At 50.0% G+C, this 18,871-nt stretch overlaps 3 protein-coding genes across 4 annotated transcripts; 1 reads left to right on the forward strand and 2 right to left on the reverse strand.

Moving 5' to 3' along the window:
• Positions 1–727: 727 nt before the first annotated feature.
• On the reverse strand, positions 728–3,129 carry GDF9 (growth differentiation factor 9). The gene is made up of 2 exons (XM_066559973.1): positions 2,706–3,129; positions 728–1,656 (listed from the first exon to the last, which is right to left on the reverse strand). Exons 1-2 carry the CDS (start codon positions 3,127–3,129, stop codon positions 728–730), a joined length of 1,353 nt encoding a protein of 450 aa, XP_066416070.1.
• Positions 3,130–10,407: 7,278 nt separating this feature from the next.
• C1QTNF2 (C1q and TNF related 2) lies at positions 10,408–12,457 on the forward strand. Of its 2 annotated transcripts, XM_066559977.1 has the most exons (3): positions 10,408–10,648; positions 11,842–11,856; positions 12,061–12,457. In XM_066559977.1, the coding sequence occupies exons 1-3, from the start codon at positions 10,408–10,410 to the stop codon at positions 12,453–12,455; spliced, it is 651 nt and encodes a 216-aa protein (XP_066416074.1). In that variant the 3' UTR covers positions 12,456–12,457. The 2 variants fall into 2 exon arrangements, with proteins under 2 accessions (XP_066416074.1, XP_066416073.1); XM_066559976.1 differs by having other exon boundaries at positions 11,842–12,457.
• An 802-nt stretch (positions 12,458–13,259) lies between these two features.
• On the reverse strand, positions 13,260–14,988 carry FABP6 (fatty acid binding protein 6). Its single transcript, XM_066560402.1, has 4 exons — positions 14,914–14,988; positions 14,019–14,194; positions 13,493–13,582; positions 13,260–13,313 (listed from the first exon to the last, which is right to left on the reverse strand). The coding sequence occupies exons 1-4, from the start codon at positions 14,978–14,980 to the stop codon at positions 13,260–13,262; spliced, it is 387 nt and encodes a 128-aa protein (XP_066416499.1). The 5' UTR covers positions 14,981–14,988.
• Positions 14,989–18,871: the final 3,883 nt, after the last annotated feature.

The following is an 18,871-nucleotide window of genomic DNA, read 5'->3' on the forward strand; positions in this document are numbered from 1 at the left end:
GCTCCCATGGACAATGCTCTGCCCTCACCCCATGGACAGCTGCTCCTTATTTTTGAATCAAAGGAAGCTTCACCTGATTCCAATTGTTACCAAAATAGTGCCTTTAAGTGTTCACAAATTACCCACAGCTGCCCTTAAATTCTTACCCTTCTTTTAGCTGAGAAAGCCCAAAGAGTGCAACAGAAGAAAAGCAAAAAACAACCTGTTAATCTTTATAGAACTGTGAGGAAGGGTTTTGTCACCCTGCTTGGGAGAGCTGGAATGTGGTAGGGGAAGAGAATGAAAAACTGGAGAAATAATTGACATTAAAGACTTTCTCCTCTTGCTAGTCATTGCTGGAGATGCCACACACAAGGTTTCTGTAGAGGCAGAGTAGCAGGCACTGCATGTCAGGGTATGTGTGACAGCCATTTATTTCTCTCCTTTTTTTTTTTTAATCTGTAATAAAGCAGCTTAAAATAGACATTTAGTAGTTGAAACCTTTCCCCCATTTTAAATGCAAAATTCTCCCGATAAAAAGACACTATTTACATTTAATTGCACATCCTAGAAAGGCTGAGTGAGTACAAAAACCAGTGCTCTGGCGTGAAACCGCCTTCTGTAACTCGGTGCTAAATCCCAGCTCCTGAAGTTACAGCAACGCTGCTCAGTGACCGCAGCTGCAGGACCTCGAGAACGCAGAACTAAAAGCTGTACTTGGAGTGCAGAGCCAGCCCGAGCAGGGCCACTAGCGGCAGGTGCACCTGGTGGCGATCATGTCCTCGTACTCCTTGTAGGCGATGGAGCCGTCGGGCTCGATGGTCAGCACGCTGAGCGGGCTGTAGGCGGCGGGCACGCACGAGGGCCGGGGCACGGCGGGGTCCAGGCGCTCGTAGATGAGGGTCTGCACCATGGTGTGCACCGGGGAGCCGTAGCGCTGGCCCAGGGCGCGGGGACAGTCCCCCCGGCAGAACTGCGGGCTGTAGCGGTGCGGGGCGATGATCCAGCGGTCCCAGCGCAGCTGGCTGAAGCTCAGGCGGAAGTTGTGCAGCTCGCACTCGTGCGGGGGGAACGCAAACTGCTTCAGGTACTCGCTCAGGTTGTGAGGTGAGGTGGCTGGGGCCGCTTTGGGATTCTCGTTCCTTCGCTGGCGAGAGGCCCTTTTGCCCTGGGGACTGCCTTGGTCACCCCTTGGAGCATCCACCAGCGGGCTGCTGCTTTTCCTCCCGTGCCCCAGTGAGCTCCCCCGGTGATAAGCTTGCTCGCTGGTGTCATTCAGATAGAGCAGAAGGGAAGGGGGAACCAGTGTCACATTCACAGCGTTTCCCAGTTTCGTGCTCCCTTGTGGGTCACCCATCAGGCAAGTGAAGTTCAGAGCCATGTGCACGTTCCTCCTGTTCATTGCAATCAGAGGCTGGAGGAAAGAAGTCACATCCATCTCCACCCATTTGCGTTTCCTAACACCAAAGTGCAGGCTAAAAGCTAAAGAGTGGGAAATGCTGGGACAAACTTGGCTGGAAAAATCATGTTCCTTAAGGGATAAATGGCATATGCAGGTAATGGAAGAGGAAATGGGAACAGATGTGTCAAAGGAATAGAGCAAGACAGACTTGAGTAAGTGTTCCAGAGCAGTAACACGATCCAAGCTGAAGAGTAAATCCACCGAGTGAGCGTCTCCTGGGAAGAGAAACAGATTCCTGTAGTGTTAGTGTGTCTTATTTTTCCACCTAGACATAAATACTGTTGTAGTGGGTAAGTAAAAATTATTCAGCAGCATAAGAAAACAATTTCAATGCCCTTCCTTACATTTACTATGTGAAATTTCTACTTTGGTCAGGGGCATATGAGTTAAAAATTAAGAAATTTAAAACAAAACTAAGAAAGCCCCTGATTTTAACAGTCATTATGATTCATTTCTTTAAAAGAACCAGCACAGGAGGAAGTCAGCTGTTGTCTCTTTAGTGCTGGTGTGAGGTAACAGGAACTAAACACTCCAGATGATACAAACCATGAACTCCACCTCAAAGGGCTGTTCCTGTGCAGCAGCACAATGCTTGTGTTTATCTGTCTTTCTATGAAAAACCCAAGCCAGGAGAACTCAGGTCATCTCAGCAGGATTAACAGCCAATAAGTTCTAGGTGCTGTTGTTGTGATCAGCCCACATTTAGGAAAGCCATAGAAGCACCATGTTACAGTGTGCCCAGCCATCCCAGTTCTAAGCCTGATTTACAAGTAATTCTCCTCTTCCCGTCAGGGTTTGGTCATGATTCTTCTCTAGCAAACACACCAGGCAAGGAGAGGAGTCTCTGGCAGTGGGTTGTGGCAGTTTGGTACAAATCTCATACCAGTGCTGCAGTTCTTTGAAAAATCAAAGCCAAGATGGGCTGTAGAAGGAAATGTACTGCCCCTTATGCCTCAACAGTTTTTCCACTTTTCTTACTTCCCTGAGATCTGCTTGTGGCTTTTTCTGACTCATGAGGAGATGAGTCAGCCTGAAACATCAGCATGTCTTGTACGTACCACTTGTGTGGTGTTCCCCAGCCTGTAAAGTCTGTACCTAATGCCACTCAAAGAGAAGTAGGCTATAAAAAGCTCCCCCAGTTTAGGAGAAGAGCCTCCAGGACTAAAATAGCAGCAGTGCTAAAGAAAGGAGGTGTTTTTATCCGGTGCTGCCGGCACAGAACTCGCAGAAACCCCGCGTGCCCTTGCCAGCAGCGCACACCTACCTGTACCCAGGTGCGCGGGGCTGTGCTCGCACTCCCAGCACGGGGTGAAGAGCCGCACCGTGTTATAGAGGCGGCCTCGCTGCGCCTTGGGGATGCCGTCCCTGGTGGCAGACATCCTGTACAGCCTCTTCATGTAGCGAAGGGCCCTGGAGTCCGGCTGCAGCCGCGGCGCCTCGCTGTGCCAGCCCCGGGGGCCGCGGTCGTGCAGCACCTTGAGCAGCGGGGGCAGGAGGGCGTGGGCTGGGGCCGCACCTCGGGGCAGCTGCAGCCCCGCGCTGAGCAGGCTCGCAGCATCCTCGGGAACTGCCAAAAACCCTGGGGTCTCCGCAGAGCCCCCCCGGGCCCGGGGCGAGCACTGGGTGCCAGCAGAGAGCCAGGGCAAGCAGCAGTACAAACAAACGCAGATCCTCCAAGCGCTCTCCATGCTCTTGAGGGCTGCAGATGAGCAATTACCTCCCCTCAAGTATTCGAGGAAAAACAAGAGTGCCTGAGCCCCATCCCTTATATAGGTTGCAGCTGTGGAATATGAGGGAGGTTTCCTTCTGATTAGGAAACAAAGAGAAAGATCTGCAGCTGGTCCCTGAAACCACAGGTTCAGTGCAGTTGGGCTAAGCCTTGGCCCTGGGAGCTTATTATAAAGAGATACTAATTCTGAATTAACCTTTTTTACATGGGAAATTACAGGCTGGGAGCGAGTGCCAGCCCGCAGAGGGAGCTGGGGAGGCATTAGTGCTGCCTGCTCTAATTAATCCTGGCTTATTTGCAGGAATATATAAAGCTAAATATTACTGCTCTTAGCCTTTGGCCCCTCTCCATGTGCTGGTAGAGTAGTTTTACCAGCTCTGAGCTGACCAATCCAGCCCCTAGCTGCTCACTGGGTATAAAGTTGTGGGTCTTGTTAAGGAAGGAGGTTTGAGGCTGCTTTGAGAGCATCTTACAGGTAGCTTAATTTAGGGCTTATCCCTCTTGCCTTGGTGTGCTGCAGTGGAAAACTGAGTTTGCCAAGCTTGTTACTATCTCCTTCAGCTTCCCTGGTGTATTTTCCTGCCTGACAAGCTCTTGTTTACAAGGAGAAGAGCAAAGAAAGCCCTGAAGAATCAAAAATTGTGAAAAATTTTTGAGAGAGAGTCTGCTGGTGTTACCTGCCCTGTTTGCCGCCTGAGGTGAGGTTTGAGGTCACCTGCTGTACACTAGATTTGAGTTATTTTTTCAGAATTTTTTTATACTGGTCCTTCTTGCAGGATCTCCACCATGGAGTTTCAGTTGTGGCTTTAAGGTAGAAGTAGGGAAATTGTTTCTCATTTTGTTGGTGTCTTGTTTATTTTACATTATTGTTGGATCTGGTTATGGTGCAAGTCTACGCTGCAGACTCCAGAGCAGGGGGGCTGGAGGTTTTTTGTGATTGGGAAATACAAGGTGCTTTCAGAAATCCCTTCTTGTCTAATTATGTTACTTGGTACCAAGGCAGGGCAGATTGTGGTGGGTCAAAAAGGTTGCTGAATTTACTTTGAATTACAGAATTTACTGAATTTACTTTGAATTATTAGTAGAAGGTATATGGAACAAAAAGCAATAACCCCAAGCTTTAGACAGCATTTGCTCAGTGCTGGCAGTGGCTCACTGGTGATTGGGCTGGTTCCCACTTCCATCTTCCCAAAATAAGCTCTATTTATTTTTATCTTAATGGGTCAGGGCTGCAGCTCCTAAGCAGAGCTAATGGTCTCAAGGGCATCCTTTAAGTTTAAACAGGGTTTTGACTCATTTTTATGGGGGCTTTTGGAGAGGGACAATCACTCTCTGTAGGCTGCTTACAGGCTTCCAAACTGCTTTTATGCAGGGCAATAAAAATTACTCAAATCACCATCCCACAGTAAGACTGGAGGCTTGTTGTGTGGAAAAATGCTTCATCCTTCCCATTAGTATCTCCCCAAAACCCCAAAGCACTGACACTCATCTTGGTGAGGCACACTCCCATTGTTACTGCTGGGTTTGAAGCTGCCTCTAGCCTTGGTGTGAATTTCAGCTCTTCTGGCATTTGCTGAATCATTTTATTTGGTTACAAAGTCGTGGCTGCAAGGTCAGTGCCTAACAATGAAACCAGTGAGTTCTCAGAAGGTAAACAAGGGGAAATCCTTCCAGGCTGGGACACAGCCCTGCCCTGGGCACTGATGGTTGCCCACATTTAGGCACTCCCACATCTCCCCCACAGCACGTGCACAGCAACAGCAAAGGGTGAATGAACCTTTAGGTGACTTTGTCCTGCAGGATTAAGGATGACAAACCAGATATATTTATATAGAAATAAATGATTTATTATGCTAGTGATAAGACTAAAAAGGCCTTAAGCAGAATTATTTGCTACCTAGTATGGATAGCCAGAACTACTAGTATAGTTACAGTGCACTAGTTTTGAAGCAAAACTGAAGCATTTCTATTAAAGCAGTTATATTGAGGCAATTATACTAAAGACAGTAAAAAGTATTAGCTAGAGAATGGTGTTACTCATCCACACCAACCACTGTGGGCAAATCTCTCTGGCTCAGCCCTGAGGAGTGGCCTTGAGGGGCGTCCCCACTCCCAGGAGGAATCTCCACACACTCTCCAAGAGGGGTGTGTTGGAAAACCCTCTGTTAAACAGTGGGCCTGGGCTGGCAGGCAGATGTGTCTGGGCCAGCTGTGCCAGCTCAGCACCTTTGGGTGAGGTGTCAGTAGCATCACTTGTTTGTTCCTTTATCAGGCACTTTATCATCTGCCCCATTTTCACCTGGCTCTCAGGATGTTTAACTTTGGGATCCATGGATCAGGCTGGTTTTGGCATTATTCACCCCAAAAGCAGCATGAACACCTTCTCTGCTCACTGACAGCTTTCCAAGCAGGGCATTGTTTGAGTTGTTCCCCTCCCACTCCAGGCAGAGCATCCTGAGCAGGGGCTGCACCCCCAGCCCACACCGGTCCCTGAGGCAGCCCCCCTTCCCTGGGGACACCACAGCAGTCACAGCAGAGAGGGGACAAGATCTGCTGAATGTCCCCTGCAGTGTCTGAGCACGAGTCTCAGGCTGCTCTGATTCTCTGGGCAGTTTGTTTATTTAACAAATTGTGCTGCCAAGTGTTCTCAGCAGAGCTGTCTGGGACCCCGGTGGAGCCTGGCCTGGCTGTGCAGCACAGACAGATTTTCCATCTGCCCAGAAGGAGCTTCCATTCCCAGCAGTTTTTCCCCACAGTGCTGAACTAGGTCAGGCTCTCACTGCCCTCCCCATGCTGCAGACCTGGGCACAAAACCACCCTGAACTGTGAATTCCCTGCTCCTGCCTGGAGCTGCCTGGCAGCATTGCTGTGTGTCCCAGCATCCTCTCGTCCCTGGCCCGTGTCACACCCATCCCAAAGCACAGGTGCCATGGGGTAGGAGCAGAGTCAGCAGAGGAGCTGTTCCTTTCCACACCATCTGAGGAAACTGTGGCTTCCCAGGCCCATCCCACTGGCACAGCAGCACAGCCCAGGGAAGCGTTCACCTGGTTTTCTATTTCACATGCAATGCCTTGAGCCTTTTGGCCCACACCCAGGCAGAGGGGCCCAGCACGAGATCTGAGTTCTTACAAATTCATAGAAACAGGCAAAAAGTGAGAATTTCTATCTGACCAATTTCCCGAGCAGCCCTTGGAGCAGTGTCTGGGTCTGTCCCAGCTGTGCTCACCCCAGTGCCAGAGGGGAGCCAGCTTTTCTAGAGCAGCCCTTTTCCCAGGGAAATGCAAAGCTGAAGATTGCATGGGTTTGGGAAGGGCTGTTCCCCTGGAGGTTCTTCAGTGCCAGGGAGCTGGGGCCGGGCTCTGGCTCTGCAGGAGCTCTGTGGGACCATCAGCACAGCATGAAAACAGCCCTGTGCTTCCTCAGCCAAATGTTCCCAGTCCTCCCAGGAGCATCTAAACTGGCCCAGCTCACAAAGCCAACTGTGTACAGACTTCATTTTTAGGTTAGATCCGTTCCCACCAAGTGCCAAAAGCAAGCACAGGGGAAAGCTTAAAAATAAACCATGACAGCTCTGAGAAGGATGAATCTGGGCAGAGCAAGGAATGACAATTCCAGCATTCTCCTGATCAGCTGATGTTCTGCACTGAGCAGAAAGGATTTACTGGCTGCAGGGCAGGGTTTGGAGCAGGCACACGCCTGTCCCACACCCATGAGGGATCCTGCTGGGGCCAGAGCAGGAACCCACAACCAAAGATGAGTCTGGTCGATACCAGCCCTGGCAGCATCCCAGAGCATCCTGCTCCAGCCTCAGCTGCTGTTCCTGCCTCACCTGAAGCAATTGTTGGGGGGTTGTAATTATTTTCCAAGCTTAAAACAAAATCCCAATCCTTTCCCAAGACAGAAGCATTCTTGCCCGGCCATCCCTAAGATGAAGTTGTAGTGCACATCAGCCTGAAGAAGTGCCAAGGTACAAATTTGCATTTGCAGAGCTGTTATCTCATGACTTGGTCCTTAAATTCAAGCCTGGAGTGATTGAAGTGAGTTTCCACTCCTAGGACAAAATTTTCTTCCCTTTAATGCTCCAGGATAAAGTCTGGAAGTTGTTCCCCAGTTGGATCAGCGTTACCCATTCCCTGCTTGTGAGGGCAGCAACTACAGCAGAGAGGGGCAGCATCAATCAGAAAGGATCCAGGCAGCCCCTGAGCCTTTCCTGCAGGACTGTGAGGGAGAGGGAGAAAGGAAAAAGCTCCCTAAGCATCAAGAGCTTTCCAGCCACATGTGCATAAAAATCCCTTCCCGTACCACGTGACCGAGGAAGAGGCACGGATCCATTACACAATAATAAAAATATGCCTTTGGCAACGTGGAGCCAAAGTGGAGCTGCTGCAGGGAGCTCAAACTACGCACGAGAAGGAGTAAAGCAGGAATAAAAAGGACCAAAGTCAATCCTGCACAGCCCTCCCAGGACCTGCTGTGGCAGGGCGGGGCTGTGGATCTGCAGCAAAACATCTGCCCGAAGCCCTGGGGGCTGCCAGCGCCTGTCAGGATCTCACTGAGGAGATCAGGCTGGTGAGTAGATCCACTTTTCCTTCCTCTGCCTCTCCCTCCTCTTAACCTTAGCTTTGAAAACTTCCCAAATAAGGTCTAAGTCACTGAGCACTCAGGTTTCCAAAGCCTGCACAGGAATCCATAAAGGCAACAGTTGCCAGTAAAGAAATAACACCATGAAGGAAACATTCCTCAGCTTTTGCTGGGAGCTCCCACCTCCTTCAGGCTGTCCTGCGCTGGGCAGCTGCCAAGAGGGTTTCAGCTCGGGGTTAGGAGGGTTTGGCACTGGAATTCCTGGTGTTTGTGCTCCAGGCTAGGGAACAGTTTGGCACAGGAATTCCCGGTGCCTGCAGCTAAGGACAGAAGGTGCATCCTCTGCTTTCCCTCCTTTGCTTTGTGCAGCAGCAGGGAACACATCAAACCCCTGTGGGTGTAAGTGCTTCCCTGGCTCCTATCAGTTAAATCTACCCATTTCCGGTGTTCTGTCACTGCTGTCACACCTGATTTCACCTACATCAGCCTCACACCCAAGGACTCCTTTGCTTCCACCCCAGGGATGCTGCAGGGCAACCTCCAGAGCTGAGAGTTAGGCTCATGGGGATAATGATTATCTTGAAGATTAATTAAGACACCTTGAGGTACACTAGGAAATTGTGAAGCAGAAAGATGGATGTTTTATTTGAGAAAGCCTCAAATACTGAAAGGAGAAGAATACTGAAAGAATAACCTCAAATACTGAAATAGAGAAGAAAGTCACAGTGTTCACTCACTGCTGGGTCCCCTCATCCTGCTCATGCCTCCCTTCAAGCAGCAATTCCCTCAGTTTCCTATTCCCACCACCACATGGCACAGGGTGGCTTCACTGGCCAAAAAATCATCGTCACTGCACGTGCCACCAAACCCTGCATCTGGCAACCCTCAGGGATTTTCCTCTGGGATTTCAGCCCAGCTGCCCTGGAAGCAGCAGAAAGTACAGCTGATCCTGACTCTTCCAGGCAGGATCTTTTCTCACAGAAACAGTTCTTTAATGCACAACAGGCATTGGTCACGGCCCAAAGGTCTCTAACCCTGGTGACAAAGCCGTTGGTTAAAATGTCATTGGAAAATCAGCCCTGCTGCTGCACAGCCTCCTGTGCTGGGCTGCCTGCCCACACCATGGAGAGGGGAGATGCTGATCTGCTTCCAATTTGCTTTTTGGAGCTCATCGGACCTTCTACATCGAGGAACAATTTTCCTTTTAAGGTGGAACAGCATGAGGTTTGTTCTCTTTCAAAAAGATTTCTTGAAGAGGTTATTTATAGATGCTCTTGTGGATGTGGCGGTGCTTTGCATCCCACACACATTGCTGGGATATGGGATGAAGTGTTCTTGTGGAGCTGTTAATTAGCACCAGCTCTGGAGCTGTGCCAGCTCCCCACTTCTCCAAGTACTGGTCCCACAGACCTCCCAGCCTCGGGGGTTTTGTTTGCCACTATTTATCCCATCGGGTCAATGAGCTGGGTTGTCTCAAGATATCAGAAGTGATTATGGTAAGAAACTGTCACAGGAGGAGCTGCTCTCCCACCCTCTGCTCCTTCTCACACCTTTCTTCTCTACAGGAGGCATTCCCAGCTTTTCTCCAGGTTATGCTCCACAATGACATTTTTCCCTGCCACAGCTTGTGAGTCACATCTACCTCCAGACACCTCTCACTGCTCTGCCCTGTTGGAGGGTTCCTGGGAAGCAGGGATGCAGCTTGTCTTGTGATCTCCCACTCCACAGGCATTTGTTTCCCTTCCCATGAACTCAGAAGCCTTCATTCAACCTTCCACATGAACACTGGGTGGTGTTTTCCATCTCAGAAGTCCATTAAACCAACCAGCAGCAAATCAGAGCTGAAGAACCAAAGGGCTTAAGCAGCCAAATCCAGCCCTGGATCTGGTTTGCATTTCCCTCTCCTCTGCATGTTCTTAATTATAATATCACAGAACTGGGGGCTCTCACTGAGCATAAATATGTAGCATCAGCTGGCTGGATTTGGAGCATCTAAATATGCATTTCCACCCCTCAGGAGCTGAGAGCAGGATAAGAGCTGAGGCCAACATGGAATTTAGCCGGTGCTTTAAGCATCTTATTTCCAGTGCAGGGCTTGCACATAACAGTACTGGGGAACTGCTAAAGCTGAGCTGCAGTGCAGAAGGGGATGAGGCTCAGCTCATCTGACAGGCAAAAGGCACCAAGGCCTGGCCCAAAGCCTGCCCAGCCTCTCTTCTGAGTCCTGCCCTCATCACATGATGGGCTTTGTGCTTTGAGAAAACCCCAGTGACCCAACCATGGACAGGTCATGCTGGGGATGTTCACACCAAACCCCGTTCTCCTTCTTCCACTCCCCTGCTCCCAAGCAGCTGCTTTCTGCACCCCTCTGCCATTGCTCCTGCTGTTTGGGGGGAAAAGAGGCTCAGGGAGCAAAGTGAAATGAGAGATGGCCACAGACACAGAGCTGGAGAAGAGTAAGTTTGATAAAAATATTGGTCTGACCTAGAAAACTCCATGAGCCAAGTCCTTGGAATCGCATCACACCAAAGCAAACGGCTCCCCCACCCTGCCAGGACAAGCCAAATAATCTCCCACTTTCCTGCAAGTTTCTACACCAGCCATGCCAGCGGTGCCCTCAGGCTGCTGATCCCGTCTGCTCCCCACAGGCTGTGCCATGATCTCTGCTGTGCTGCTGCTCTGGACCGTGCCCTGCGTGGCAAACCACATCCTGGGGGGCTTTGCCAAGCGGGAGCTGCGGGAGGGGGCCCAGCTGGCCTGCAGCCTGCCAGGGCCCCCCGGGCCCCCCGGGCCCCCGGGCGTGCCCGGCACTCCCGGCACCGTGGGCAGGATGGGCTTCCCGGGCAAGGACGGCAAGGACGGCCAGGACGGGGACAAGGGCGAGCACGGCGATGAAGGTAAGAGAGAGGCGCTCAAGGTGACAATGGAAGGGTGGAGGCTGCGGGAACGGCCCCTTCACAGCTCCACCTCATGGGAAACTCCAATTCCCACTGTTCGCCCTCCGAATGGTCCCGCTTGTCCGAGGGGCTCCACGCTCCCACCATGTCCTCACAGCTGCAGTCTGTGTTGGATTCATTCGGTGACACAGTGAGGTCGGCCCTGCGCTGCTCAGGGCTCTCTAGAGCAGACAAGGAGCTGGTCTCAGGTTCCTGCTCCCAGGAAAACCAGAGCCACGAGAGAAAAGGCAGGATCGGCTGCCCTGAGCGCTGTAACGGGACAGGCGCTGGCCATGCCGGACCTAGCGCAGGGCAAACAGAGCCGAGGCGGGGCTGTGCCGGAGTCAGAGGCAGCAGGAGCAGCGCTGTGCACAGCAGAGATTTCCCTCTGCCACACTAGAGAGCACTCCTGCCTCAGCAACGCCAGCGAGCCCAGCCTGCGGCTGCCTCCCTCCTCCCTCCCAAGCCGGCAATCTGGAGAGCAGATTTCCAGCCACAGCCGCATTTCGATCTGCTCTTGCTAACAGCAGGTCAAGAGGCACTGCATAAATCCGCACGGTTTTGCTCAAATCAGATACCACCGAGGCAGAATCGCTGCCAGCCAGCCCAACTCCCTCCCCATCTCAAGGCAGCCCCTTCCCCCGGTGTTTGCTGGTTCATCCCCCAGCTGGGCTGGGCTGGGCTTTTTGCAACATCTAGATTTACTTTTACCTTGTTTTTATACAGTCTCGTGCTAAGTGTAAAAAAAAAAATAAATAAACTAAGAGAAAGGAAAGACATGAGATCAAAAGTATTCACCTGCTCAAACTGAGGCTCTGAAAGCTTCACAAACCTGCCCTACTCTATAAAACCCAAACATGTAAAGCTTGTTCTGTAATTCCTCCTTTTCTCAAGTGAGCCAGATAGTGGAATCAGCCTTTTGGTCCTTAAAAAGGACAAAATTCCACCGTTACCACACCAGCTCCCTGCCTACCCTGGCTGGTCAGTCCAGACAGATGTCCAGCCCCGGTGGGATTTCATTGGGATTCTCACACAGCAATGGCTTCCTCCTAAATGAAATCCCTGCTGCAATGCTCTAACCCCCTTCCACTCACTGTATCAGCTCTTTCCCTCAAGAGCGATAAGAAATCCTGATAAGATCATTTGTCTTCCAGGTCCCCAGGGCAGAACAGGAAACCCTGGCAAGCCAGGCCCGAAGGGGAAAGCAGGAGCCATTGGCAAGGCAGGGCCCCGCGGGCCCAAGGGTTTAAAGGGCAATCCCGGGAAAAACGGGGCCCCGGGGAAGAAGGGGCCCAAAGGGAGCCAGGGCGAGGCCGGGCTGCCGGGGCCCTGCAGCTGCGGGGCCAGCAGGGCCAGGTCTGCCTTCTCTGTGGCCGTGTCCACCAGCTACCCCCGGGAGAGGCTGCCCATCAAGTTTGACAGGATCCTGATGAACGAGGGAGGACATTACAATGCTTCCAGTGGGAAGTTCATCTGCAGCATCCCAGGGATTTACTACTTCACCTACGACATCACTTTGGCCAACAAGCACCTGGCCATCGGCCTGGTCCACAACGGCCAGTACCGCATCAAGACTTTCGATGCCAACACCGGGAACCACGACGTGGCCTCTGGATCCACCATCCTGGCGCTGAAGCAGGAGGATGAGGTGTGGCTGCAGATCTTTTACTCAGAGCAAAATGGGCTCTTTTATGATCCCTACTGGACTGACAGCTTATTTACTGGATTCTTGATTTATCCTGACCAAGATTATCTCAATGAAGTGTAGGAGGAGAAACTATGGGGATAAAATATGGAAATGGGCCTCAATCCAACAAAGCGGGGCCTTACATGGGACGTGCCTGAGATTATCAAATGATTCCACATTTGCCTATGGGATTATCAGCTGGTTGCACCCTGGTTGGGCTATCGAGACTTTTCCTTGATGTCATCAAACCCACAGGGTACCAGGCCTTCAGCAGCCTCAGGAATGCCTCCATCCCAAAGGCACCCATTATGTATTCCATGATTATTCCAACATGCCATGGACATGTAACTCACATACTGGTGCAGAATGCTTTGGTTATTGCATTGTTATAATAAAGCATGGAAACCAACAGTCATTTCCTAAAGCTGAGCTGGGAAGTGACACTGTTGCTGGAGATTGTGTCACTGGGCTTCCTCCTCCACACCCCAGCACAGCCCTTGTTAATGGAATCAGGCTTTGCCAGCCAAAAAGAGTAAGGAATTTGTCAGCTGGAATTGTAAAAGTCCCTCCCAGCCCCATCAAGGCATCTGGTCTGCACAGGAAGTGATTAAAAGGTCTTGGTTTTAAGGCTCAGGGCTCCTCTCAGGGCACAAAGTGGTGCTCTGAGCACCACTGGTGTCCCTCAGAGCAGACAATCAGAGTCACAGAAGGGTTTGGTTGGGAAGGACCTTAAATCTCATCTGGTTCCATCCCTGTCAGATATTTAGGAATGGAGTCAGCATTAACATGATGTTTGCAAAACCAAGAAAGAGACAAAGACGGAACTTTATTTTATTTATTTTATTGTTGGCTTTCAGTGCACTGGAAGAGACTGGCCTTGCTGCCTTAGGCAATCTTTTTGCTGGTCCTTTTGTAGACTACACCAGAAGAAGTAGAAATCTGGAACAAAGAACAACCCAAAACTGTGGTTGAGCAGTGTAATCAGAGCCCCAGAGTCCCAGGGGAACAGCCCTGGGGATGGCTCAGAGCCTGTCCTTCATTTAAGATTTTTTCCTAAATTTCAAATTTTGGGGATTCTCTTTGTTTTTGTGAACTACCCTGGATCTTTGAGCACTCACCTCCACCAGCTTCCCCCCACAGATCTCTGAAGTGTGGCGGTAGTTGGGGAAATCAGCTACAAGTTTCCCATCTTCCATTTTGACAGTTGCCTGTGAGAGAAAAAGGGTTCCTGTTGCTGGGATTGCTGGATTTCTGTTGCCAGATTCTGTAAACACCTGCACACCTGGTGCTGGGAGTTTATGAGACAGAGGTTGTGTGCTGCACAGGGCTGAAATCCGTGGGCTTTAGTTCTTGAATGTTCTCAGGTTAAACAGACACTTGTTCATCTCCCAGTTCCTGCAGGTTCCAGATCTGCACATCGCTCATTAACAGCTCTGAAAACGGTTCTGGCAGACAGCCCAGGGATCTGGGATGATGGACTCAGGGAACCCCAGGGTGGTCTGGGCTGGAAAGGCCCTTAGAGCCCCTCATGTCCCACTCCCTGCCATGGGCAGGGACACCTTCACTAGGCCTGACACAGGTTTGCTTTTCACCCTAAATCCAAATCCCCTGAGGCTGGGGAGCTGAGGAGCTCCATGAATTTACCTTGAACCTCTTCCCTCCCATGGTCTCCATGTCTGCCTCCTTGCCCACGGTGAAGGTGTTGGTGGTGGTGCGGCCTCCTGGGAAGTGCTGTGTCCACGTGAAGTCATTCCCATTCTGCACCACCTCTGTCACAATCTTGCAGTTCCTTCCCATTTCAACCTTGTCACTGGGGAGACCTTAAACAACAAAAACCACCAGGAAAAATGTACAAAGTACATAAAATATTCCCTTCTCCATAGCCTATGTATGCAGTACTTGGAGTTTCATCTGTGTGACCTTGGGCCTTTGCTATTTAGCTGCACATACCTATTTGTATATTTGCTCTTGCTCTTTAACTAGAGGCACATGGAATCTTTGGACAGTTTGTGTTGGGAGGGAGCTTAAAGATCATCCAACCCACCTTCCACTGTCCCAGGCTGCTCCAGGCCCCATCCAACCTGGCCTTGGACACTGCCAGGGATCCAGGGGCAGCCACAGCTCCTCTGGGCATCCACAGCTTCTCTGGGCATCACCCTCCCAGGGAAGAATTTCTTCCTAATATCCCATCTAAACCTACACTCTGCAAATTTGAATCCCTTCCCCCTTGTCCTGTCACTCCATTCCTTGTAAAGTCTCTCTCCATCCTTCCTGTAGCCCCTTCAGGCACTGGGAGGCCACAGCTGGGTCACCCTAAGTTTCTTCTCTCCAGGCTGAACAATCTCAGCTCTCCCAGCCTTTCCCCAGTGTTTTTCCCAATTCATACCCTGTGCCTGACCCCAGCCAGACCAATCTCCTGCACAAACCCCAGCCAGACTCACCAATCTTCTACACAAACCCAGCCAGACTCAGACTCAGCAATCTCTACACAAACCCAGCCAGACTCACCAATCTTCTGCACAAACCCAGCCAGACTCACCAATCTTCTGCACAAAGGCGTCGTAGTTCTCGTCGCCCTCGAACTCGTATTTGCCTGAGAATGCCATGGCTGCCTTGGGATGAGCCTGGGGAGCAGAACAGCAGCTGGATGGAGCAGGATGGAGCAGCTGGGCTGAGCCCTGGCTTTATAGAGCAGCCCCAGCTCTCAGCCCACCTGGCCCACACCCTTGGAAGTGGAGCTTTATGGCCCCTGAGTCACAGCAATGCCATCGACCTGTGTGACAGTCAAGGTCATCAGGCAATTGTGCATCCTTGCCAATAACCTGGAGATCAGCAGGAGTCAAGGCCAAAGGCTCAGCTTTCCTTTAATGCAGACTGAAACAAAATATGCATTTTTACTTTTAAGATTTCACTGGTTTTGGATTCAGGATGGAATAAAAGTAAAATATAAATGGACCATGCACCAGTTCTCAGCTCTGCAGAGAAAGACCTGGGGAAACTTTTGTCACCACCAGGATTTCCTTTGCACTTTTGGTTTAAAAGTGGCTGCAAAATGACTCTGACTATCCTGAAAACATATTTGACGCTTAGTATGTTAATTGAAACTCCTTCAGCTTAATCCCAAGATTGCTGAACCCAACGAAAGGAAACTTCCTTTCCCATCTGGACCCCAGTGCTGAGGCCCCAGCTGTAAGAGCAGAGCAGCACTGGCACAGGGAGCAGGGCAGGGGTGGCACAGCCATGGCAGCCTCAGTCCCCACTGCTCTGCTCCAGGGGGACCTGCCCAGCCTTGGGAAGGAGGTCCATGAACTCAAGCCATAAACTCTCCTGCTCACATAAAACTTGCAGAGGACAATTCCACTGGCAGAGTAGCACCACAGAGACCTTGGGACAGAGATCAAACTGGATAAGGAAAGCAGCCCAGTCCTATGTAAAAGGAAGGAGATAATCAGATTATATGAACGGTACTTGAGCTTTTATGCTCCCTGTCCATAAAGATCAGATTATATTGATACCATTATTATATTGATACCACATTATATTGTTCCATGATGAGATACAAAAATGCTGACAGCTCCATATAGGCATGGACAGGAGACTCCATAATGCCATGATTTGATTCTGCTGCTTACAAGGAGCAGCTATGCAGAAAAGCTCATTGCTGTATTTGCATGTACCAGGATAATGTAAATTCCAAGTGTGTGGTATTTGAAGACAGTGAACAGGAGTAAGTTGTCAGAGAAGTAAAACTCTTGTGGAAGCTCATCCCCAAAGGAAAAGGTCAACCAAAGTGAGCAGTGAATTCCCTGTGCCTCCAAGTCAGCTGCCTCTGATATGCAAAACAGCCGAGTCTTCAAATGCTGCTGGGAACAGAGGGAGCTTTAAGGAGCCAAATCAAAGCCTTGGATATCTTTACTTTGAGAATTTGCTTGCACAAAATAATAACACAGCGTTTTTGCATTCCCTTTGTCTGCGGAGTCCCCTTGCCCTTGGGTGGCTCCCAGCAGCCTCCCAGGTTTATTAACCTTTCAGAAGAGCTGCAGAAAGCCAGGGAGATTCACTCAGAGACAAAACGAGAATAAGGGAGGTAATTCCAGCAGTAACTGAGCCAGGCAGTGCCGGGCTTTGAAGTGCTTTTAGAGCTGGATTGCAACTGAACTGGGAGTGCGGATTGAAGATATCAGAGGGAGCTCTGCAGTGCCCACGGAGCTGCAGTTAATGACTCCCTCGAATGCAGCTGCCTGGGGAAACCTGTGGAGCCCCGGATCCGGCAGCCCTCCTTAGGAAATGCTAATGATTATTAATTCCTCTGGCACTCAGAGTAATCATCGCTAATGAATTCAGGATGAGCTCGTTTGGCCTTAATGTGCTGGGTAATTCCAGGGGAGCCCTGTTACACTCGGCCTCGTTAAGTGCCCGTTTAGTCTGGTCCGAGGTGTTGCTGCTCTCCAGCCCTAAAGAGCTGAGAATTCATCACCAGAGCGGGGCAGGAATATTACACAGCTTGGGCAGAGCTCAAAGATGCACAGAAATGCACCTGCCCAGCTCCACAGGTGACACAGCCCAGAGCCTGTCCCTGCTCCAGAGGGGCCTGCCTGACAAAACCAGGAAAAACTGGAGCTCACAGACGTTCAGAGACAGGAACACCTGCAGGGCAGGAAGGCACAGATCTCCCAAAAATCCAGTAGCTGTGGGGACTCCCTAAAAGAAAATTCAATTATTTTGTGTGACAACAGTCCATCAGGAGAACCTTCAGCGTGTCTGGGTGTCCAGAAAAGAAATTTCCAGAAAAATAAGACAACCAAAGGATTCATCCAGGTGGAACTCAGGAGCACTGCTAGGGCCTGGGCTGGGAATTACAGAGACAGAAAACTAAACCTGGGCAAAATGTACCTGGTGCCACAACTTCTTGGGAATTCAATTCCCTCCTTCCTCCAGGATTCTTCCCTTTAATGAGTTATCCTGTAGTGAATGTTATCAGTGGTTAAATTCACTGATATCCAGTTAAATGGGATGGGGATGGACAGCAGAAATGGGAAGCTACCTTGATTTTTAACAACTACAACAGAAAACTTGAATTTTGTTAAGCCAGTTTGGATTTGTGTATCCTGAAGAGGCACAGGAAGACTAATTTTGGCTGCTCTCAATTTGGCTCCCACAAAACTGCTCAGATTCCTTTGAAGTATCATCCTTGGATTAAGAGCCACTGTGGAATATTTTGGACTCCATTGGTTTTAGTCTAATATAGACAATAGTTCAAAGGTTGCTAAAAAGGAAGATATAATTCAGCTTTATCTGCAGAGTCTTCTGGTCAAAAATCAGAGTTAAATCTCCTCTCTCTATGGATTTCTTATATAGAAATACACAAAGTTCTGATGAAGTGAATACCTGACAGGCCTGAAGAATCAGGAACAGGAATCATTGCAACTCTTCTGGACTTTTCTGAGCAAACCCCAAAGCCACCCACCCCCATTATCTGCACAGCTCATGGGCTGGGTTGTAAAGGAATTATTACTTGATAATATCTGTGTGCTTAGGTATTATTACTTGATAATATCTGTGTGCTTGTCCTTGCTGACACATCAGATAACACAGCTCCAAATGGAGCTTATCCTCCAGGGAATCTAATTGGGATTTCCTCCCAGGCTGTGGCCTCCCACCCAGAGAAATCCTGCTGGTCCAGAGCATTCCCTCAGCTCTGCTTCCCCAAGCTCTGTCAAAGGGAACATTCCATTCAAACACTGCTCTTTTCTTTCTCTGAGGCCACATCTGGTTTGCAGTTGACCTTTTGGTGCTCCCAAGTCCCCTCCTCTCTGTGTCACCCTCTGAAGCCTTTCCTGCTCTCCCTTCCCCTGCAGCTCACCTGGGAGAGGGCTCAGGTGGAGCAGCACCTGCCTGGAGCTGGGGAGAAGCCACCCCAGGAACCAGCCAAAGAGGGATTTGATCTCAAATAATCAAAGGCACACAGGAGAAACCAATATTTGAGTGAATTTCTCTTATGCCAGTGCAGTGTTTAGTAAGTGCCCCACTGAAAATGTTGATCCAAGACAAGTGTGCAGGGACAGAGAGAGTCTGAGAAGCAGAGAAGGATTTCTTTCCTTGAAATACAAGAAAAGCCAGTTTTCTTTGCACAGAAAGCCTCTTCTGGGCCTCAGCTCTGCTTTGATGTGTGTGATCCACAGCAACATCTCACTGCATACTTTCAGCTCTTTGAAATTGTTTATATTGCCTTGGATACATTTATCAGGAGAAGAAAATATACTTCTGTGGCAGAGAAAATACACACATCTCATGTGCTAGTCCTTCCCCACCTCCACACCAAGCAGATCTTTGCATCTCCTTGTTCCAGGAGCTGCTTTTATTACATCTGGTGTCCCTCTTCTACAGTTTGATTTATTCCTGAGTTGCTCAGCACTAAGCTGGCTCTTATTAATCAAACAACATTGATGGAAAAGTGGGAAAATGAGACTGGGTTGGTAACAGCTGTGATTTTCTCA

This window comes from Molothrus aeneus, chromosome 15 (genome assembly GCF_037042795.1).
Source record: "Molothrus aeneus isolate 106 chromosome 15, BPBGC_Maene_1.0, whole genome shotgun sequence".
Lineage (NCBI taxonomy): Eukaryota > Metazoa > Chordata > Aves > Passeriformes > Icteridae > Molothrus > Molothrus aeneus.

Bases quoted from the DNA above. Each gene is read 5' to 3' on its own strand.
- C1QTNF2 (XM_066559976.1), top strand. From the start codon at position 10,408: ATGATCTCTGCTGTGCTGCTGCTCTGGACCGTGCCCTGCGTGGCAAAC. The intron at 10,649-11,841 runs GTAAGAGAGAGG...TTTGTCTTCCAG, and splicing joins GGGCGAGCACGGCGATGAAG to GTCCCCAGGGCAGAACAGGA.
- FABP6 (XM_066560402.1), bottom strand. From the start codon at position 14,980: ATGGCATTCTCAGGCAAATACGAGTTCGAGGGCGACGAGAACTACGAC. The intron at 13,583-14,018 runs GTAAATTCATGG...TTTCTCTCACAG, and splicing joins TGGGAGGGAAGAGGTTCAAG to GCAACTGTCAAAATGGAAGA. The intron at 13,314-13,492 runs GTGAGTGCTCAA...TCTTTGTTCCAG, and splicing joins GTGGGGGGAAGCTGGTGGAG to ATTTCTACTTCTTCTGGTGT.
- GDF9 (XM_066559973.1), bottom strand. From the start codon at position 3,129: ATGGAGAGCGCTTGGAGGATCTGCGTTTGTTTGTACTGCTGCTTGCCC. The intron at 1,657-2,705 runs GTAGGTGTGCGC...TTCTCTTCCCAG, and splicing joins CCCCGCGCACCTGGGTACAG to GAGACGCTCACTCGGTGGAT.